The sequence below is a fragment of the Pipistrellus hanaki genome (assembly GCF_964339955.1).
Source record: "Pipistrellus hanaki genome assembly, chromosome: 11".
Classification (NCBI taxonomy): domain Eukaryota; kingdom Metazoa; phylum Chordata; class Mammalia; order Chiroptera; family Vespertilionidae; genus Pipistrellus; species Pipistrellus hanaki.
Window position 1 is genome coordinate 28,975,894 of NC_140513.1, and position 24,159 is coordinate 29,000,052.

A 24,159-nucleotide genomic window follows, 5' to 3' on the forward strand; every position below is an offset into this window, starting at 1 on the left:
TGAGTGGGAGATAGGATATACCTCTTACTGTCCTTAGCACTGTGTCTAGAATAATCACATGTACAGGGAAAGCTGACTTCTAGTGCAAAAAATGACAGACAGATGACATTTTTTGAGGGCCTTTTTCTGATTTATCTCAGGCTGATGGATCAGGGACTTAGAAATGGAGATTTACATTAACTACCAAGCCTTCATGATTAAGATGTAAGGGGAAGGTTCTATTAGCAACTGCATAGGTAGAAGGAAAAATACCATCTTTCTGTTTTCTGTGGTTTTCTCACATATCAGGCTTCATAACATTTATCAAACTTTTCATTATTTTTTTTTACTTTAGCTAGTTTTGTGAAGATCGACTGTTACATTTTTCCTTCATTTTATCCTCAGCATCCATTAGATTGCTGAGACATAAGTGTGCATTTAACATTGGTTGATGAATGGAATTAGCCTCAATACTTATTTTCTTGGCCGAAACCAGTTTGGCTCAGTGGTAGAGCGTCGGTCTGCGGACTGAAAGGTCCCATGTTCGATTCCGGTCAGGGGCATGTACATTGGTTGCGGGCACATCCCCGGTAGGGGGTGTGCAAGAGGCAGCTGGTCGATGTTTCTCTCTCATTGATGTTTCTAGCTCTCTATCTCTCTCCCTTCCTCTCTGTAAAAAAATCAATAAAAATATATTTAAAAAAATACTTATTTTCTTGGATATTAAATGCCTAAAGATAGGCAGCTTCTACTTGTTTACTCTTTTCTTCTTTTAACCTCATGAGCTCCATATCTTTAAAAATATTTCCTAAACACAGCACAGTACATGGTAGTCACTGAAATAAATAAATGGGAAGTGAATTGTAAAAGGGATGAAATGAGTTATTGAAATTTATCAAAAATAGGAAACAAGATGCTTTATTCAGGCTGTTGCAATTTAAAATATATATTTTTTTATTTTGGTAAAGAATCAGTTGCAGGTGGTACTTTTTAAAGACATTAATTTTTAAAAACAAACATTAGTAAAAAAGCTCATTAATTTTTATAGTGCTTTTTCAAATATTAAAACACTTTCACCTTATCTCATAGGTTTTCAACACCTGGGATAGCCTTAGAAATATTTTTAATAAGAAATTTAATTTATTTTTTCTTTGGTAATTGAAATACTTGATACAGTATATATATATATATATATATATATATATATATATATATATATATGCATAAACATAACTTTTTACCTTTGGATGTACATGTTGTAGAATGCTTACCTCTGACCTACTTACTTATAGCACATTTTGTATCACAGTGGATGACGTAGTAGATGAAAGTGATGACAACGATGATATTGATTTAGAGGCTGAAAATGAAACTGAAAATGAAGATGACATAGATCAAAACTTTAAGGTTAGTGTAAATGTCTGTCTTCAGTCTACTTAGCAATTGTACACACAGTTGTAAAACAAGATTGGATAAATGGTCATAGTTAATGGTAGGTTATTCTGTTCTGTCCACATCTTTTTATCATGGCTGACTATGAAAGAGAAAATAAAGTTGCTTTGAATGCATTGGTCTGAAAAGGGTTAATGCATTCTTTCTTCACTATGCCTGTTTTACAGGTGAATTCTTTTTAATATAAAAAGTTTTTATTCTCTATGTTAATAGAAAATATTAATATATTAAAATTATATTTATATGTGTATCAGTGAAGATGTAGGAAATGAAAAAACATTAAAGTACCATTTACAATAGCATCAAATCATTAATTACGTGGATAAATATCTTACACAATGTATACAAAAGTTTATATCTTGACAATCACAAAATACTGGTTGAAGAAATCATAGATGATTTGAAGAAATGGGTAGATATAACATATTTATGGATTGGAAGATTTAATACTATTTACAGGTAAATTTATTTTTTAGTACAGAGCCACTGTTGTGAGGTTACATTTTCACAAAATAATATTCAATATTGATCTAGTAAATAGAGAAAGCAATGCCTCTGTAAATTTTTTTTTATTTTGAAAGCATTATCTGCTTTATTAGATACTAATCAAGAAAATTATATATTTTTGATTTATCAATGCATAATTTAAGATATATGAAATTATATATTCAAGTAATATTGATACAATAATTAACATGATACTCTTTAAGTAAAACCAGTATTTATGACAATGGAAAAAAATCTTTTTATTGCTTGTACAGGTTATAGCTAAATTCCTGAATAAGAAATATGAGAAATACATAGTATGTTTTTTCTTTTAAATTGCTTATTGATAGGAAATGTATATAATCTGATATGTGTATATAAAGCATTTTAAAGATGGAAGCATAGTAGACTAAGGCAGAAAAATAAGCAGTGAACTCTGTAGTAGTAAATTAAATGCACAATTAAAGACAAATACCAATTGAAAATTGATATTCAGTTACCTCTCTTTAGCCACCAATGAAGATAATAATGAGCTTGCATTTGTGTGAGACCAAGTTGTTGAGGGCCCTAGAGACTAGCCTAGATAGTAGGTAAACTGGCACTTGTCTTCCCATGATGCTGTACATTAATTAGCTCTTTGAACAGATACAGACCAACCAACCACATTGCTCCTGGATACATGCCCTGTTTCTCTGAGGTCATACTTTTTTAACCATATCCTCTTCTTTCCCAAAGGGTCACGGATATCACTTCTCACTGTTTTCCACTCCTTTTCTTTTCTCTGAAAAAAAAGAGTGAATGGTGACACTGAGCTTTTCTGAGGGCACTTTGCTGACCATGGAACATAGAGTGCATGATAATCATGAGTCTCCTGAGGCAGCGCATTGTGCCCACTCGGAGTCACTGAGTACTCTATGGGCAAGCTGTGTCATTTTGAGCAAGCCACAACCTCTTTGTACCCATTTCCTTCCCAGTTAAATGGAAGTAATAATACTATTCCTTCAGAGTGCTCTTTTGAAGATTACATTAGATGATATATATAAAATCCTTGACTAGTGTTTCACATATTTTCAATGCTCAATAAACGTTAGTTTGATTACTACTAACACAATCATATTTTTAATGTTTTTCAATTTAGCTCTTCTACTCTTTAATATAAACAAAATGATGGCAGTTAGGGAGATTAGGGGAACATACTTGAGTCTTGATCTTGACACTAGTTTTTCTGACTTCAAATACCATATTATATTAGAATAACCTTAGGTAAAAACAAAACAACTAAAACAGTAACACAGCAACAACCCAGAAATACAAACAAATGTTAATTTACGGTAAAATTAACACACCCTTTGTTCAGCAATTATTCTCTAATTATATGTAATTAATAATTTGGAAAACTTTTAATCTGTAATGTATTCTGTAATTTTAGGTTTTTCTTAACTGATGATATGCCATTTTTATTATTTCAGAATGATGATATTGAAACAGATATTAACAAACTAAAACCCCAGCAAGAGCCAGGACGAACGATAGAAGACCTTAAAATGTATGAACACCTTTTCCCTGAGCTTGTTGATGATTTTCAGGTATAAATATGGAAAACTCAGCATCTCAACCAATTTTATAAAATATTTTTTCCCCCCCTCCCTTAGGTATACTAGTATAATCACTGTCTTAATTTCTAAGAAATGAAAGTAGCATTGCATTTCTGAGTGACATTGGTCAGTTACTTTAACATTCTGGGTATAAATTGCTTATCTATAAAATGAGGGAACTAGCTTATTTAACTGTTGGACTAGATTTTTAATTTTTTCATTGCTTTGGTTAATCATTTTAATTGACATAGTTTTTTTTTTACTCTTTAAAACTGTTCTTTAAAGTGGTATTTCAAAAATCTTATTTTAAAGTCTTCTTTGTATCAGTTTTGATCAACTAAAGGGAGATGTGAGCTAAGAAGCTGCTGAATTTAAAATATGTGTAGTCTATGCATGCTGAATTTCTTTTCCTGAAGGTCATTGTATAATTGTGGAATGTTCAAGAGAGAGGAAAGCAACCCGAAGTTTTTAAAATAAAAGTTGGTTCATAGGGAGAATGACTTGTTAATGTTTCTTAAACTCAGTTATTTACTGGAATATAGTTACTCAGCCTGGATTACACAGCAAGTAAAGCTGACTGAATGATGGCAATTGGTAGATCTAGTTTCTTATTCTCACTGTGCTGCTCACTTGTTGTGGGTCCTTGAATAAGTCTGAAATTGCCTAGGATCTTAAACTGTGAAATAAAGGGTTTGAATCAGATAATCTCAGACTTATTTAACTCTTGCTCCAAACCTCTATGCCCCTACATTCCATACACTTAATTTCCAGTTGCTTAAAAAAAAAAGATTTTAATGTGCAGTCATATGTAGAAATCAAATAAAAGGGAAGTAGTTGCTAGTTAATGTTTACATTGCTCAGTTCTGATTATTCAGGTTTTTCTCTGAGAACTTGTGTGCTTTGGCTGCAGTAGAAGGAGCAGCAAATTGTTCTCCTTCCCCCTTCCCTAGTGTTTGGTTCCCTCCATAGATTTGAGGTATGGATAGTTACTCTGAAATCAGGGGTACTAAAAAAAGGGCAGGAATGAAAGAGAGGTTATTTGTTAAAAAGAGACAGACTTTTGGGAAAGGATACAGGTTGATTTTCATACAATAAACCTACAAGGAAGTATTCTGGCTGCTCTGTTAATACTTTTATGACCAGGTAGGAACCATTTAAAAATAAAGCCACAGAAGTAAGAAATACTGCTAACTCAAAGTAGAAAAATATGTGAAAGGGATTTGGGGGAAGGAATTGATTCTTGTGTGAAGAAATAATTTATTTTCTTCTTTGTGTGCACATAAGAACTATATAATGTGATTAAAAAGTTATAGGCATAGAGGTGAGTAATTTGTTAATGGATGTGAAGGCCAGGATTTTGAGTCTCAATCTTTCACAAGCCAATTATTTTTTGTTGTAGGCTATAGTGATGAGGTCTTCTTGTATGTCTGTTTTTTCGTTTACCACATACATAGGCTACCGTTGATGGCTTCTTGCTTAGTACCTATGAACAGGTGGCCAACTTGCCTTTCGGTTTGACAGCTCCAAGAGCAGATTCCTACTTTTGGTCTGACTTGGTGTGTCCAGGGTCAGTTGGTAAAGACAGGTTTGTCTAAGTGAGAGACCTCTGAAAAATCTTTTTCCCAAGTGAGGATTCCATTTTATTGTGTTTAATCAAAAGAAACTACTTCAAATACTTCTGATCATAAATAATTATTAACATATCCTCTATTTTGCCAGAAAGTTTTACGTAGAGGAGCTAGTTTTGTTTCTATAGCATACTAGTGACCCAGTGCATGAAATTCATGTACATTGAAAGGGGATTAATTAGAGGAAATAATTTAATATTGCTATTTGCCTTTTCTCTATAATAGAAGAGTCAGAGATGAAAGAAAATTAGTAAAATGTATATGAAAACCTTCCTCCTGTAAGAGATTGGGACTCACCACGGGACCTAGAGTCAAGTCCCACCCACACATAAGCCCTGGCTGGCGCACCCCTGCCCCCACACATTGGGCTTCCGGTAGTTACAGTCCTGGCCAGTCCCATCCCTGTCAAGCCTTGCTGGGCAGAGGGCATAGCCTCAGGTTCCCTGGCCTGGTGCCAGGACAGGGGGCATGGCCTGATGTCCCCCAGCCCAGACTGGGGCCGGGGATGTACCTTGAGGTCCTCCGTCAAGCCCCGCCAGATGGGATACATGGCCTGAGTTCCCCTGTCAAATCCCATCAGGCGGGGGGGCACAGCCTCAGGTCCCCCTGGCCCACTGCTAGGGTGGGGTGTGTGTCCTGAGGTTCCTCAGCCCAGATCAGGGCGGGGGTGTGTGCCTTGAGGTCCCCTGTCAAGCCCTGCTGGGGTGGGGGGGCACAGCCTGAGGTCCCTTATCAAGCCTAGCCAGGCAGGGGGCATAGTCTCAGGTCCCCCAGCCTGGTGCTGGGGTGGAGGGCGTGACCTGAAGTACCCTGTCAAGCCCCACCTGGTTGGGGGCATGGCCTGAGTTCTCCTGACCCAGCACTGGGGGTGTACCTTGAGGTCCCCTGTCAAGCTCCATGGGGGCGGGGGTCCCTGCTGATTGCTCGTTAAGGCTCCTTATGGGAACTTGGCCTCAGCTGTGGGTGCAGCCATCTTTGTGACGGAGTGATAGTCAACTAAGCATATTCCTTCTTTATTACGTAGATAAGGATTCTACAGGAAATAGTGCAGTATCTTTTATTTACATAATTGGAAAATCATTTCAAATGACATTTGACTATCTCAATTTTAGGTAGAAGAATGTGCTGTTCAAATATTTTAGTCTCTGTTTTTTGAAGTATGCGTTGGAACTACATATCGGCAGTGGTATTTAAATGATATATTTTTGAGAATTAAAAATATTGGTTGGAGCCCTGGTCGGTGTGGTTCAGTTGGTTAGGCATCATCCTGTGCACCAAAAGGTCACCTGTTTGATTCCTGGTCAGGACACATTCCCCAGGTTGCCAATTCAATACAGCCAATCAGTGTTTCTCTCTCTCCCTTGCCCTCCATTTTCTTTCCTTTCTCTCTAAAATTATATATATATATATATATATATATATATATATATATATATATATATATATATTAGAAAGAACTAGATAGGAAGTTGTTGAAAGAATTTTTTTCAGCCATCATCATATCAAATACTGGCAGATCATGGGATAGGAAACATAAATAGAATTAATATGATGTTTTCCACTTTGATTTGTATGTCATTTTCAACATCAACTAGTGAAGTTGAAAATTACTTGATGTTATTGTTTTAGTCCTTAACACCACCCACTTTGTGTCCAGATATGTTAAGCCTCTTATTCGTTGCCAGTGGGAGGCAAAATGAATGCATTTGAAGGCAACATATGGAATTATTAAAATAATTAATAAAGTAATTAAAGTAATTAAAAAAAAAACAGACTTTTGAGGGGAACTTACCATGCTGTAAAGGCCATGATTGTTTATTAATAATGACAATTGTAGTTTTATTTGCTTTTGTTTCTTGATGGCAGAATATGGGAGGTGTCAAAATTCTGCATTTTCACAGCTCTTTTTTCATACATCTGTGGTAGCATGATGATATTTACCATATGGACTTTTGTTCTGTTTTATTTTTATTTCTTTTTAATTTGGTTTTAGATTTTTATTAAAATTTTTTTTTGTTAATCCTCACCTGAAGATATTTTTTTTTCATTGACTTTTAGAGAGAGTGGAAGGGAAGGGGAGAGATACACAGAGAGAAACATAGATTGCTTGCCTCCTGCATGTGCCCCAAGTAAAGATAGAGCCTGTAGGGGAGGTCCGTGCCCTTGATGGGAATTGAACCCAAGATCCTTCAGTCCACTGGCTGATGCTCTATCCACTGAATCAAACTGGTTGGGGTGGTTTTAAATTAAAGTAACACATGGGCAGAGTTTTAAGAGCCAAATAGTTTTGTGTAGTTTTAATGAGGAAAATTATTGTCTCCTTCCCACCTGACATTTCCTACAGTCACTTATAGCATGTTTTTTGAAGTTAATCCCCATATTTCTAAGTAATATAATATACTTACACTGCCATATCTTGATTTTTTTCGATTTTTGTTCTTTTTTAAATTTTATTTTTGTATATGTTATAATTAAGATAGGTATCTAGTTCTTTTCAGCCTTTCTTTTCTAATATTTACATTTTTAGGTGATAAATTTTATTCTAATTACTGCTTTAGCTATATCACATAAGTATTGATTTTCAGCATTTTTATAATTTTTGTTTAACTTTATTTTCATTATTATTATTTTTCTTTGACTCATTGGTAATGTTAAAGCTGGCTTTTTAATTTTAATTTTTTTATTTTTTAGCATATTGTTGTAGGATAAGAGGACATAATTCTTTATTCTTATAATCCTTGCACATTTTTGAGGCTTATTTTATGGTTTTAAATATGGTTAACTTTTGTTATGATTTCTTGTGTCCTTGAAAGAGTTCTGTGGTTATATGCCTATTAGGAAAAGACTGTTAACGTGTTGAGAACTTATTTTGTTTCATGGAGTTTTATTTCTATGCTATCAATTACTGTGCAAAGTATTTTAGAAATTTCTGTGATTGTGAATGTGTATCTTTTTTAGCAGGTCTATCAGGTGTTTTTTTTTTTTTTTTTTAAATGTTTTGAGGCTTATTATTTAGTATATATAAATGTAAATTGATTTCCTTTTGAACTTTTTATCATTGTGAAGATACTGTCTTCATTTCTAAGACTTAGTAGTAAAAGGTTTTAAAAATATTAATGTAGTTAAATTAATTTTTGTTATTTCCCTGGTACCTGTTTATTTTTTGTTAATTTTTATTGTTGATACTATTGCAGATGTCCCTATTCCCCCCCACTTTGCTCCCCTCCACCCAATGCCGCCACCCGATCCCCCTCTTTTTTGCTTTTAACACTTTATCTAATATTCCATGAAATATATTTATACCATGTTTATTACTTGTATTGACAGTCCTCTCTCCTTTGTTCTTGTAAGAATGTAAGCTGCAAAAAAGAAGAGTTGTTTTCTGTTTTTCAAAAGATGGGTCTTAAGTTCCTGAAACATTGCTTGGCACAAAACAGACACTTGTAAATATTTGTTGGATTAGAGAATAACAATTTGTGTTTTCTTTAAGAGGATTTTAATGTGTTTTTACTTTTCTAAATTTCTCGCTTTTGTTATATATAGGCATTGTTTTTGTAATAGAAAAAGTAAAATAAGTGTAATGAATTTTGTTGTAGTTAAATACAGGAGGGGCAAAAATAGATTTACAGTTGTGATTATGTGAAACACAGAGTTTATTGTATTATTATTAATTATTGTATTATTTTCCATAGGAACAACTGTAAACCTACTTTTGCCCTTCCCCTGTATTGTGTCTTTTGCTAGCAAGATTAAAATATATCCATCTTTAGAATTTTAGGTTTCTGAAGCAGCATATAAAATGAATATGGCCTTAGTTTTGTTAATACATTTTAATATTTGAGATAAAAGATTAAACATATTTTTTATTTTCAAAGGACTATGACTTAATCTCCAAAGAACCAAAGCCTTTAGTATTTGAGGGAAAAGGACGTGGTCCAATTGTTGTGCCTACAGCAGGAGAGGAAGCAGCTGGGAATTCAGGCAATTTCAGAAAAGGAGTGGTAATGAAGGAGAATGTGTCTCCCCTGGGAGATGAAGGTGATAAGAAACCTAGCCTTATGGATCTGGCAAAAGAAGATATTAAAGATAATGACAGAACATTACAGCAACAGCTAGGTGATCAAAATAGAACTATTTCATCAGTCCATGGCTTAAACAATGATATTGTGAAGGCCTTGGACCGAATTACATTGCAGAATATTCCTTCTCAAACAGCTCCAGGTTTTACTGCAGGAATGAAGAAGGACTACAGCCTCCCTCTCACCGTGGTCACATGCTCTAAAGCGTGCCCACACGTGGCTGCTTGTGGGAATGTTCTGTTTGAGGGAAGAACAGTTCAGCTGGGGAAGCTTTGCTGCACTGGAGTCGAGACTGAGGATGATGAAGATACTGAGTTTGCTTCATCCATGGAACAAGTATCAGTTGAAGTTGCTGACGGACCAACACTGCATGACTCAGACCTCTACATTGAGATTGTGAAAAATACAAAGTCTGTCCCAGAATATTCAGAGGTGGCTTATCCTGATTATTTTGGTCACATTCCGCCTCCATTCAAGGAGCCTATTTTAGAACGGCCTTATGGTGTACAAAGGTGAGTTACAGATTCCTTCTTCTTTCTAAACAAGACCATTGTCAAAATATGAGGCACACTTACAAAAACTGGGTATTTAGAAAGAAAATTACTCTAGATTAAAGTGACTATAATTTTTATCCTGTGTTGGGAATTTTACATTGTTTTGAAATTGTCCTTAGGTGTTTAGTTTATTTTCTAAGCTCATTACTTATTCAAGTGAAACCAGCATAATACACCTGACCATATCATGGAAGCACAGAGGGTCAGGAAGGGGACTCACTCTGCTGGCAAGGGTGTGTGGGAGTGGGCCCATTCCTTGGCCCCTCTTGGCTGTACCACAGACTGCACCAAACAGAGGCAGCTGGCTTCTTGCAGTGCTGGAATGGCCCTCAAAAAGCACAGGTGCAGCTAGTATGAGTTATTGTTGTCAGTCTCTTACTCTGCCTAATTTATAAACTAAACTTTATCCTAGGTGTGTATGTGGAGAAGAAAACATATATAGGGTTAGTTACTGTCTGCTGTTTCAAGCATTTCTGGGATCTTGAAACAACCCTCTCAGACTAACTACTCTGAGAAGTAGCTATGTATTAGCTAACAACCCCAGGCACCTTCGCAATATGGCTTTTGTGACCAATCTACCTGCAGTTCTAGGCACCTGGCTTTCTGAACCAGATCTATTCTGTTTCAGCTACAGTTTTGCTACCACTTTTGGTGACTGTTGTGTTCCTTGGCTTGAAGATTGTGAGGTCTCTGGATGGCCGAATCTTCTAGGACAGTGGCAGGGATTTTAGGAATTTTCCAGTAAGTTGTTGGACTGAGTCAGGGGAAGGTCAGGCCTAGAAAATCCTGGAGCTGCAGGGGGTCCGCCTTCCGCTTCCCAACACAAGTGTTTCCCTCCCCTGCACATTTCCTCTCCAGTGTAGAAGAGAGAATGGACTCTGCAGAATGTGCAGGCCGATTCCCAACTGCTTTTTAGCTATATACCAGTGAGGGTGGGTTTTAAAAATCTGTTTCTTATACAATCTCTGGCTTTTCAGATCTTTACTGCTTCTAATAATGCTGTTATTATGTATACAAAATTATTTGCATAAGGGCTAGAGAGTGGATCCACACAATTTCTATGTAACGAGGATAGTAGACGTTCAAGACTAAAAAAACCCAAAACTATTGAGCTTGTAACTGTATTCTACATGTTATTTTCTAGAACTCAGACTTTAAAAATACTCAAATTTGTCTTGTTATATAGTGATAATTTTTTGGTACACAAAATATATATAGAAGAATGGCCATCTTTAAGAAATTTTTATCATTTTATACTTTATTTTTATCCAAAACTTAATTTGGAGAAAGTTGTGCCTTGGCATATATCAGTGAATTTTGGTCAAACATCTCCTTTATGATTTCAGGACAAAAATTGCCCAAGATATCGAGAGGCTGATACATCAGAGTGATATCATAGATCGAGTGGTGTATGACTTAGATAACCCAAAGTAAGTCTGATTTTTTTGTTTTGTTTTACTTTTATTAGTTTTATTTTTACTGTAAAACTTCAGTGTTATTTTTAAAAGATAAGGGTTATCTTTTAACTTCCACCTGGTTTACTGTCACTACACTTTCAGTTTTTAGCAGGGACATAATGTAGTAATAAAATCATGTTTATTTACTTAAATTGAATCTATCACAAGCTTTTGTTTGTTTTTAGGTGGACTTTTAATGGGTTTAATAAGGTAAAGGTCACAAATTGATGCTTAAAAATTTAATTTTAAAAAATTAAAATTATTGTACTTCCACTCAAGAGAGTGGAGATGTCATCTGAAATTCTTGAATTTTGTCCTGTAATATTTAGCTTTCATATCCTTAGAACAATAAGTTACCACCCCCTTCAAGAGGAATGCAAGTTTGCTAATTCTCCACAGTACCTGCTATACTCCTTTGTCTCTTACTGTTTATAATCTGCTTCAGTCCTTGAAATTACTTGCCTGACTGTGATGCTTGATGTGGTAGTGTCCTTTACAGTTTAGGATTATCACTAATATCATCACATTTTAGGGTTTATGTAAAAGTAAATAAATGAAAGTTACAAATTGTGAATGTGACAATTATTTAGTCATTTGCATCATCAAATGAGAAATTTAATTAGCCCTCAGTGGATTTTTCCCTCCCACTTAACATTCTAATATTTTTGGAAAATTTCATATTTTATTGGTCTTATTTGGAGAAAATAAAGCACTTTTCAAAGACTTTTATTAAAGGATAATTACTGAAGTTGAAATAATATTCTTAAAAATGAAAAACAAATCTCCTTATTTATTACTCTTAGTTATTTCAACATTTGTAATTCTGTGTCAGACAGACGAGGCAGATGTGGTAAGAACAGAAACTCAAGAATTCTGAGTGTGGCATATTTTTAACTGAAATGATTTTGAACAAAATCTTTGAGCTTTTTGGAGTTTTCCCCTATTAAATGTAGGTTCCAGAAGAGCAAGAATTTGTATTCATTTAGGGACACAGACAAATAACAGACAAAAAAGAGTATCTGGCACCTAGTAGGTGCTCAGTAAGTATTTACTAAAGTAATTAGTTTGTAAAATGAGGATAATACCTCCATCTTTCTAAGTATTAGAAGATAATAGGTAATATAGTTATCTAAATTTAAAATAATATTTTACTTCAGAACTGCTTAGTTACAATTATTAGTACTCAGAACAGGTCATGTGCATTTTAAAAAGTAAGTCTGACTTTTTTTTATATGATTACTAGTACATACTTAGAAATGACACTTATTCACTGAGGTAAAAATTCTTATTTTTATTAACATTTGCTCTCAATGTAGGAACAAATCTCTACTTGTAATTATAATATTTTTTCTGTTAGTATTAGCCAGAGTTTGTATTTTGCCCGTGTTGGTTATGTTTTTTGGTTTCAAAAAGGAAGGTGAGGTGGTAAGGGTGGATTTTTTAATCAGTAGTGTACTTTTATATTTATTATTGCTTACCTACTTAAAGGCAATGTATTTTATTATGCTTACTTTAAAATTTTTATTTAGTTTCATTGTTCCAGAAGAAGTAGATATTTTGAAGTTTAACTCCAAATTTGAATCTGGGAATCTGCGCAAAGTAATTCAAATGAGAAAGTAAGTAATTTAAAATTTTCTCATTTTGTATGTGCACAGATACTTTCCTCATTTTCATCAGAATTCTTCATTTTATATTTTCAGAAATGAATATGATCTTATTCTGAACTCGGATATAAATAGTAACCATTATCATCAGTGGTTTTACTTTGAAGTCAGTGGAATGCGTCCAGGGGTTGCTTACAGGTTTAACATCATTAACTGTGAAAAGTCCAACAGTCAGTTTAATTATGGTAAGACCGTTTCCCCCCCCAACTTAGAGGGCACATAGGATTCATATCCAAGGGATATATAATTAAAAAATTGCTAACTTAAAAAAAAAGTTTGCGTTCTTTTGTTTTCTCTGGTTCTCAAAATTCAGATGTTATGCAGAATTTGACATAGACTAAGCTTTGCATTGTTAGTAACGAGAGTTATCCTTGTGTGGAGGCAAGCCCTTTAAAATGTAATGAGTATGGTTGATTTCATCCAAATTGAATGCCACTATAAATGTATCATGTGTGCTGTTCAAGTTACTCATGTCAGTTCATCTAGAAGAGAATTGCAGAAAGCAATCTTTTTAAACTTTTTATTTTGAATAGATTCATAGAAAGTTAAAAATCACAGAAGCTGTGGAAAGGTTCCGAGTTTTCTTCACTAAGATTCATCCAGCGATTACATCATACATAACTGTAGTCCAGTATCAAAGCCAGGATTTGATATTGGTAAAATGTGGGTGCATAATTCTGTGCTACTTTATCACATGTGTAGATTACTGTAACTGTCACCACAATCAAGATACAGTGTACCTCCTTCACCACATAGCCTGTGCTACTCCTTCATATTTCACCATTCAGTAGGATATTAATTGGAGGTTTCTGTACATTTTTAAAATCTATGTGAGGAAGTTTCCATTATTAGTTTTCTGAGACTTTTTATTGTAAATGGGTATTGAATTTTGTCATATGCCTTTTCTTCGTTGATTTGATCATGTGATTTTTCTTCTTTAGCCTATTAATCTGACATGTCACATTGATTTTAGAATATTGAACCAGCTTTTTTTATCCATGTAACAAACCCCTCTTGGCCACTGTGTATAATTGCTAATATTTTATTAAGAATTTTTATATTTCTCTTTAGGAGGGATATTAAGCAATAATTTTCTTTTTGTTTTGTACTCTATTTGGCTTATGTCTTGATGGTAGTAAGCTTATAAAAGAGTTGGGAAATGTTCCTTCCTCTTATTTTCTGGAAGAGATTGTGTAGATTTAGTATTGATTCTTAAACATTTGGTGGAATTCTCCAATGAAATTACTTGGGCCAGAAGATTTCTTATATGGTGGTCTTTTAACTTAGAAATTCAGTTTCTTTCATATAAATTATCTGTTTTATTTTGAGTGAGTTGTGTTAGTTTGTGTTTTTAGGAATTGATCCATTTCTTCTAAATTGTAAAATGTGTGTTAGTTGATCTGAGTGCTCCCTTTTGATGCTGGTAGGGTCTCCAGTGATATCCCCTATTTCATTCCTGATAATAGCAATTTGTGTCTTCTCTTTCTTTGGCAGTCCTGCTTGAGGCTTGCCAATTTTATTGACATTTTCAAAGAATCAGCTTTTTGCTTCATTGCTTTCTCTTTTGTTTCCTCATGAGGCAATTAAAAAACAAAACAAAACTGGTGTTGTGCCAGAAAAAATATTAAATTCATAGCCTCAGTTAAGGCTATGTATTTAGTACTTTAAAAAATATAGCCCGAGCCAGTTTGGCTCAGTGTATAGAGTGTCGGCCTGCGAACTGAAGGGTCCCAGGTTCGATTCCAGTCAAGGGCATATGCCCAGTTGCAGGCTTGATCCCCAGCAGAGGGAGTGCAGAAGGCAGCTGATGGTTGATGTTTCTATCTCTCCCTCTCATTCCCTCTCTGAAATCAATAAAAATATAAAAAAACCCAACAAACAAAACTATGAGTTCTTTTTCAGGCATCAGTCTTTATAGTCAAATATATCAGTGAAAGATAATATAATTATAAAAACTTAAGATCAGTCATTTAAAATGGAAACATCAGTTTTTAAGTATTTAATCTGATAATTTTGGGGTAAAAGAAAATAATTCTTTACAGATATATTTTGTCTGACAAGTTGCAAAATCTCAGAGGTCTCAAGTCATTTGTTGTAAGGATGAAAAGCTTTTAACAACTAAGGAATGAGAGGCCATGTTATCTATTTCAAATGTTTTAACTTGTTAAAAGCATGAATATGAAGATGCTCTTTAAGGGGGCGTTTCTGAAAATTGAACCTTTCAAGAGTTGAAGAGGTTGTTCCCAATTGTCATTATTTATGTGGAAAACAGGAAATTATCTTCTCTAATCGCTTTACATGTATGGCATGAAAGCTTTAGTCAGATTCACTAATTTAATGTACTAAGTATAAGAAGATTAGGTAGCATAATAACTGGCTTAGTTATATTAAAATTTTGAAATAATCTAATTTTAAGGATTATTTCAGTGATTATATTGATTTGCATGAATAGTACAAATATTCTTGGTAATTTATTTCACATTCTTAATTTTTGATTTTTAGGTATAAATACTAATCATTGAGTGCCCTAATTCTTAGGAACATTTGTTTGTTGACCTTAAATGTTTGTATAACTTTAAAAATGACCTTAATGGACTCATTAAAAATACCCAAAACAAGTAAAGAATCTTGTGTTTTTCCTATTTAACTTTAAGTATAATGCTAACATAATATTTTAGTGGAGAAAAAGATACATAAATGTAATTGTATTTGTATTTTGAGTGCTCTTTAAGATTAAAACATAAAGGCATATTTATTGCTGAAATGATAATCAGTATAATTTTTAAACTGTAATGCTGACTAAGGTAGATGGTATTTTTATGAACTATATACATGTACATACTCTTACTTTAAACTTAATTCAACATTTGAATTTTTAGAATTAAAAACATACATTTGGAATGCTCTTTTTGTTTTTAAAAATTCCATACATCTATAATCTCTTACTCTAGTATCATTTTAAATTTAAAATGAATATAATTCTGCAACTAAAATAAAGCAATGAGATAGGTGAGTGCTTTATTTTTAAATTGTCCTCTTCCTTACCTCTTGCCCATTAGATATTATTTTTTTTAAATCCTCATCTGAGAATATGTTTTCATTGATTTTAGGGAGAGGAAGAGAGAGAGAGAGAGAGAGAGAAAGAGAGAGAGGGAGGGAGGGGGAGAGAAGGAGTGAAAAGGGGAGGGAAGGAAGGAGGGAGGGAGGAGGGAAGGGAGGGAGGGAGGGAGGGAGGGAGGGAGGGAGGGAGAGAGAGAGAGAGAGAGAGAAGGAGAGAGAGAGAGAGAGAGAGAGAGAAATGAAACAGAAATATCACATTGATATTAGAGAAGAGAAATATCCATCTGTTGCCTCCCTTACATGCCCTGATCAGGGATCAAACTGCAACCTAGGTATGTGACCTAACTCAGAATTTGGACTTGCAACTTTTTTGGTGTACAGAATGACACTCAACCAACTGAGCCTCCTATCTGGCCAGGGCTGGATATTTTTATATGTATATCACATTTTTCAAACTCATTTTGTGGAGTATTTATTTATTTAAAAAAAATATATTTTATTGATATTTTACAGAGAGGAAGGGAGAGAGCTAGAGAGCTAGAAATGTCGATAAGAGAGAAACATCCACCAGCTGCCTCTTGCACACCCCCTACCAGGGATGTGCCCGCAACCAATGTACATGCCCTTGACCAGAATCGAACCTGGGACCTTTCAGTCCGCAGACCAGCGCTCTACTACTGAGCCAAACCAGTTTCGGCCATTTTGTGGAGAATTTAGAAAACAAATTGGTGTTAAGAAAATAAAAACCATCAATGCATCACCCAGAGAGAATCATTTTTACATTAGTTGTTTCCTACTAGGCATTTTAATAATGCAATATGTGATTTCTATGTATACATAGTTATATATTTATTTAAAAAATGAGGCTGATAACCTATGCAAGTTTCATAATCTGTATTTTAACCAAACATATCGTCAACATTTTTTTTCTGGTCATTGAATGTGTCTGAAACAGAATTTAATGTGCATCCTATGGAGATATTGTAACTTATTTATATAAACATTTCTTTATTGGATATTTATGTTGTTTCTAATTATAGTATTTTCTATTTTAAATAATGCTGAGATAAACATTATACTAAATCTTTGTGTTTATAATATTTAGTTATCAACTCACAGGAGTGGAATTTTAAAAATCTATCTGCCAACTGTAAATGTGTTTTTTTCCTGATTATTAAACAGTGGGTCTTTAATATAGGAAGTTGGTAAATTAAAAATAGTTTAAAAGACTCTTTTAGGAAGAAATGAGAAAAGAAAATGTACTGTTTAGCATTTTGTATCTATGCCTATATTGACTCACATTCACATAATTTTAAATTTCAATTTTACTCTTTTATAGAGTTAGAATTACAGTAGTAAAGCTTATTTGTAATAATATATATTTTATTTTATTGATTTTTTTTTTAAGAGAGGAAAAGAGAGAAACATTGATATGAGAGAGAAATATCTCTCAGTTGCCTCCTGTATGCCCCCTATTGGGGATCAAACCCCAACCCTGGCAGAATTATTTGGTACATAAAAATCTTTCACATTTTCATGTTATCTTTCAATAATATAAAGTAGCCATATTTATTCCATGCAGTATTTTTTGCCCTGAATTCTATTTAAAAAATTTTTGTTTTGAATTTGATATCTTTGCATTTTATTTCTTGTAAACAGAGTTTTCATTTTGTTATTTTACCCTATTAATATGTGATTTTTAGCCTGTTAAAATTTTTCTTGATAATTGATGTTTTTATGCGTTTCATTTCTTGTACTTTTTAAAATTATATCTTTATCTGTTATTTTTTAAGAAATTTCAAAGTGTAGTGTAACATTCTTTGTGGAAATTAAAATATGTCTATAAAAAATAGGTCATGAGCATATTTGGATTTTTCTCAGTCTTGCTCTATCTGCCTTAAATTTAGTATAGATTCCTCCCAGATTTTAACAAGAAGTTGTCTGTTGATTTTCCTTTTTATTTCCACATATTTGTAAACATTTATAGAAGTAGCTATTAGCTATTAGGAAGTTGTAATTTTTTTTAATTTTTATGAAACTCTATCATAAGATTTAAGTTAATACAGCATAGAGCAGATTTTGGTTTGTCATAACATGAATCAAGTTAGAAGAAGAAAGGGACCAATATTTTAGCAAATTAGAATTCAACATTTTAAGAATTTATAACTACCCTGTTTCCCCGAAAATAAGACAGTGTCTTATATTAATTTTTGCTCCCAAAGATGCGCTAGGTCTTATTTTCAGGGGATGTCTTATTTTTCCATGAAGAAGAATACGGTACATATTTATTGTTAAATGAAAATAAAGTTTATTACCTGTATATGGTACGGTAGTACAGTAGTTGTCAACACAAACCAGAAAAACTGTGAATCCTACAGTATCAAGAACTTACTCATTTATTCACTGACAATCACGTCATCTTCTGGAACATCATCATAACAATCCAATTCCTGAATTTCCTGGTGAATTTCTTGTGACTCCATTTCTTTCAGAATCAGTGGACCAAATCTCTCATGTTTAGCCTAGGGGGGGCCTTATTTTCGGGGGGATGCCTTATATTTCACTCAGAAGGAAACCTGTAAGTAGGTCTTATTTTCGGAGGATGTTTTATTTTCGGGGAAACACGGTAGCTGTATAGATATTGTTATTATCATCAGATTAATTTTGAAGTCACTTTAAGAGAGGATACTGATGACTAAAAATATTTGAGTAGAACTTCTTCAGCTGGAAGGATTTATTTAATTGCCATACTTGATTGATATCAGGTAATAATAGTAATTAGAAAAGTAGCTTATTTTCTGAACATTTTTTCTTTTCTTGATTGGGACATATTGGTTGGTTGAGTACTTAATGTTGGATTTTAGCAAAGGTGCCTTAAAGAGGTCTTGTTCTTTGGCAGTTCCCCCCAAAACAAGATGAATGTATTACTGCTGCTTTTGTTTCCCAAGTTGTTCTTTTCTGGGGATATTTAAGGGAATTATACTAAATACTTAATTTCTTTTCTTTTTTCTTTCTTTTATTTTTTAAAAATGAATTATCTTATTTGTGAAATTACATTTGAGAATTTAAGACACTGTATAATAGTGCTATATGGTATCTGTTGTAATCCATGACCTCTTACCTCACCCTCAGTACTTGAAAGGGGTTTGCTCAAGTTACCACTAGATGGCAGTCTTGTATTTTAGTAAAACTTTGAGCTTTCATTAGAGCTTCCTCTCTGGCACTCTTGCATTCTGTTTTCCTCTCCCATTCCCCTCACCCTCCACTGTCTCCCATATAAATAGGATTTTTAACAACCTTCTTATATAAATTGACCATTGTAGAACCAGGCAACAAAATAGAATTTTGGAGTCTAGTATGTAGGATTCTAAATTTCCCACATTAGTTAATTTTGTGATCTTTTGACTAAGAAAGTCTTCCCTGACTCCCCAGACTGGATTAGTCTCCTTGATAAATGTTCTTTGTAACCTTTTCCTCTCAGGATGTTCTTTACATCTTTATGTTGTTATTGTGTGTGAATTAATATCTTCTCTCCCTACCCTTACCACTTGCTTGTAAATTTCATAAGGTCAGAGAAAGTGTCTCTGTTGCTGACCACTGTATTTATACCATGGCATTTAATTCATATTCAGTAAATATTTGTTAAATGAATGAGGCAATGGATAGATGAACTGGTTTCCTCTTTTATTCAGTGACTTATAATTTCTTTCTATCATTATTTATTTGACACACAATTGCCCAAGATTTGGCCAATGGGATATCTTTTATGCTGGCTTATGTGTCCTTTTGACATATCCCCATGGGATTAAGTGACCGCTGTTAGCCTCTACTAGACCAAGAATGTGGCCTTCCTCTTTTTTAGTATAAGTCTCTGTTGTACTAGCTATGTGTTTTTTCTCTATAGAGCCACGAGCCCAGAAAAAATGCCACTTGTGATAGGTGCCCCTAAGTTTATTCAGGCTCTATCTTAAATTTTCTTATTCCTCTGATCTGTTAATTGAGGGTATTATCTTCAACTTGAAAATTTTGTGAGTCAGTGATTTCATGGTACATTTGATAATTAGTGCTTAAAACACCTTGTCTTTCTTTGTATCTGCACCTGTTATTGAGAATGTACTCAATACAACTTTGGCCTTTACTTGTGTAGTATTAGAGGTTAATGTCATTGGGTGTTGGCTTCACTGTGGCAATTTAATATTTTGATCGTCTATATTCATATGACAAGATGGGAAGTTCTTAGTGTATTTGTTTTATGCACATCAAGGTTTTATTCTTTGGCTAATGACTATATTAATTATTCAAATATAGCTTTTCTATATCACTTTGAGTAGATTGTGGTATTCAGCCTGAATTATCTCATTTGATTGATTCTTATTGGGCACCCTGTTTTGTTCATATGGCTTTTATTATAGTCAGAATTTCCAAATATAGCTCCCTTCTTATTATTTTAAAAGTAATGTAAGAATACATTGTCTTTTTTATAACTATAATACTTCAGATAAATTTAATGTGTCCTTTGACCTCAGCCTGAATCTCATTATGATGGCATTTTTTCTTTTTCTTAGTGTAGATAATCCTTGGAGAGCTATAGAGCTATTCCTTTTCTTTTTTATTGTACTCTTTCACTTATTATAAGATGTGTATGTATGTGTGTGTGTGTGTATACATCTATATATATTCCTTTTTATTTTAATCTAACATTGAAAAGTTAATAGAAAAAAGTTTAATGACTTCACTCATTAAAGTTGTAATCTATTTTAGTTAAACTGGAAATTAAATCATATTGATTGACTTATAGATTTTAAAGAAATTTCTCAGATTAAAAAAATATATACTAAAATAATGGCAATGTGTTGTTGCCTTTTTTTTTTTAAAATATATTTTATTAATTTTTTACAGAGTGGAAGGGAGAGAGAAGAGAGCTAGAAACGTCAATGAGAGAGAAACATCGACCAGCTGCCTCTTGCACACTCCCTACTGGGGATGTGCCCGCAACCAAGGTACATGCCCTTGACCGGAATCGAACCCGGGACTCTTCAGTCCGCAGACTGACGCTCTACCACTGAGCCAAACCGGTTTCGGCTGTTGTTGCCTTTTAACTTTCTGATTATTTGGTGCTTTCTACAATGGCAAAATTAATTTTTATCTCAAAAATTTGGAAATAATTTTCTTTTTCGGTCTCTCTGTCAAAGGTATGCAACCACTAATGTATTCAGTTCAGGAAGCATTAAATGCCAGACCATGGTGGACTCGTGTGGGGACGGACATTTGTTACTATAAGTAAGTATTCTAAGACTACTAGGACATCAGTTTACTGAAGGGGATATTAACTTCACTCTATTTCAATGTAAGGATTAAAAAGTAGAGTTGTTATTGCATTCTATGAATTGTGGTGATGTGCTTTAGTGTTACTTCTAACAGAATCTTTTAAAATTTGAGATCAGTTTAGGGATACATTTAGTGGAAATGTAGTTGATCCTTGAATAATATAGGTTTGAGCTGCACAGAGCCAATTATATGTGAATTTTTCCCCAATAAATACCTGTACTGTTTTTGCTCTGTGGATGGGAGTCAGCAGAGTTGGAGGGCCAACTATATTCACTCATCTATGCCATGTTACATAGGAGACTGAGCATCTGCTGATATTGGTTATCTGTGGGGTCCTGGAACCAGCTCCCTGTGGATACTAAGGGATGACTGTTATATTGGGGAGTCAAAATGTTTACTCTGTTTTTTTTTTTTTTTTAATGTTTTGTTAATCCTTGCCTGAGGGAAGGAGTGTTGAGAGAGAGAGAGAGAGAGAGAGAGAGAGAATATGAATCTATTAAAGGTGTAATGCTAAGTTAATGAAGACTATACCAATTTGAAAATTCCTTGAAAGTCTATGTATGTGTCTATAGGGCACAGCTTTTCTTCAGTTTGAGGCTTAAATAACACAAGGTGATTTGGAAATTTAGAAATTAATTTAATAGACAAAGCATTTTTAACTCATGGAAAAGTAAATTTACATTTACAAAAACAAATAATAGGATAATGAGACCTCATGTATTCATCACCCAGTTTCAACAGGTATCAACTCAGGTTAGGTTTTAGTTATACTTTCACTCCCACCCCCAACATACTGAATTTTTAAAAACATTTACAGATACCATATTTTATCCACTTCAAATACTTCAAAGGTCTTTGTCTTTTATATATATATATATATATATATATATATATATATATATATATGAGAGTCTAATTACCACAATGTCATTATCACATCCGAGAAAAATCCTTACTATGATAAAATATCCAGTCAGTGTTCAAACTTCCCCACTTGTCTCAAAACAAATGTTACTGGTTTCAATCAGACCTGCCAAGGACTGCACAGTGCATTTGAATTATGTTGCTATGTTTCTTAAGTCTCTTAATTTATAGTCTTCCCTTTTGTCTCTTTTTATTTCTCCTTTGTTTATTGAAACTAGATAATTTGCCATGTAGGATTTCCCACATTTTGGATTTTGCTGATTGTTCCCTTGTGCTGCTAATGAATTCTTGTAGTCTCACCAATTTCCTATAAACTAATAGGTAGATCTAGAAGCTTGATCAACTTCAGGTTTGATTTTTGGCAAGAAAACTATAGATGGTGCAGTGAATTGGAAAACATATCATCTCTGGTTATTATTTTTTTTAATCTTAAGATTGACTAGTGAATTCATGTATGGGATGAAGCAAAAGTAGATTTACAGTTATGAGTATGGGCAAAACACAGTTTATATTTGTGTTGTTGTTTCTTAACTATTATATTATCTTCTTTTTATATACAAACAACTGTAAACCTGCTTTCACTCCACCCACTGATCCATCCTCTGCAAAGGCGTTTATCAGCTTTTCATCTAATGGTTGTAGCAGCCATTGATGATCATTGTCTACCAGTAATGTGTATGGCCATCAAAGAATGGGTTCTAAAAGCTTTATTGATGTGTAGGGTATTAACTCTATTTATTTAGTAAATCCAGAAGTGAACAGTAATGATGTTGCCTAATAGAAATTGATTGTTTTATTAGTATCAAGTCTATTTTTATAGAATACTTAAGTTTTGCTTTTCACAAACAATGGTTTTTCTCCCCACTTTGAAGTTCTATTTAATATAATAACAAGGAAAAAACATCAGGATTTTGTGTGGAGGAAATAAATGGTTTATTCTTTTCTATTGCAGAAATCACTTTTCAAGAAGTTCAGTTGCTGCAGGTGGGCAAAAGGGAAAATCCTACTATACAATTACATTCACTATCAATTTCCCACATAAAGATGATGTTTGCTACTTTGCTTATCACTATCCATATACGTACTCAACTTTACAGGTGAGAACTCATTAAGTTGTAATATGATTATTATTGTGTTACATGTATATGTGTCAGATAATAGAAGAAAAATTGCTTTAATTAATTTTATTAATGAAATAAGAAAAAGATCCAGTGTTGAAGATTTTAGATAATAATATATTTGTTGAAAACATTAAAGGGTATAAATGGGGATGTAGTCTTTATTTTTATGTAATAGGAAGGAAATTTGACATTATTTTTACTTTCTATCTTTGGGTAGAAATCTACAGTTCTCTAAGCTTCCATGATTTTCAGATTTTATTTTTATTTTTATTTATTTTTAGATGTACCAAAGTATTTTATTTTATTTATTTTATTTTTTAAAATATATTTTTTATTAAATTATTATTTTTGTACACTGGATGAGATTTCCACCTGTTTAATGAGAAACATTGGATCTGATAGGAAAATCTAACAGTAGAAAAATGTGGATGCAATTAAAGTTTTCTATAGGGAATTTATTTCTTCTAATAGTTTTATATGTAGTACTAGATCTAGGTTGCTTAGAATTTGGGATACAAGAGTTGCTTTGTGGGTTCTTTTGAGATTTTTTATTATTTGCATTGTAAAACAAAATAAAACAAGTGAATTCAAGTAATTACTGTGGTAGATTTACTCTCAGTACAGAATGGCTATCCTACTGACTAGGCATCATAAAGATATCAATTTACCCAGAAAGGAATTGGAGCAGTAGGGATAGAAACAAGCTTCCACATGATTAGAAAGGGGAAAATGAGAGAAAAGCACAGTCCATGGAGCAGCAGAGGCAACAAGGCTGGGGACACTAAATGAGGCTCCATTTATTTTAATAAAGGTTGCATTAAAGGTATTATCA

General features: G+C 33.4%; 1 protein-coding gene across 6 annotated transcripts in view; it reads left to right on the plus strand.

The window, feature by feature from the left end:
• Window positions 1-24,159, plus strand: part of AGTPBP1 (ATP/GTP binding carboxypeptidase 1) — a 93,069-nt gene that overhangs the window by 44,485 nt on the left and 24,425 nt on the right. For 5 of the 6 annotated variants that reach the window (XM_084897952.1, XM_084897947.1, XM_084897950.1 and 2 more), the window contains 8 exons: window positions 1,289-1,386; window positions 3,387-3,503; window positions 9,016-9,731; window positions 11,120-11,203; window positions 12,760-12,846; window positions 12,931-13,079; window positions 21,147-21,234; window positions 23,159-23,303. In XM_084897952.1, the coding sequence (XP_084754078.1) occupies window positions 1,289-1,386; window positions 3,387-3,503; window positions 9,016-9,731; window positions 11,120-11,203; window positions 12,760-12,846; window positions 12,931-13,079; window positions 21,147-21,234; window positions 23,159-23,303 (1,484 nt within the window). The remainder of the gene's footprint in view (window positions 1-1,288; window positions 1,387-3,386; window positions 3,504-9,015; window positions 9,732-11,119; window positions 11,204-12,759; window positions 12,847-12,930; window positions 13,080-21,146; window positions 21,235-23,158; window positions 23,304-24,159) is intronic. The other variant, XM_084897949.1, reaches the window with a different exon arrangement.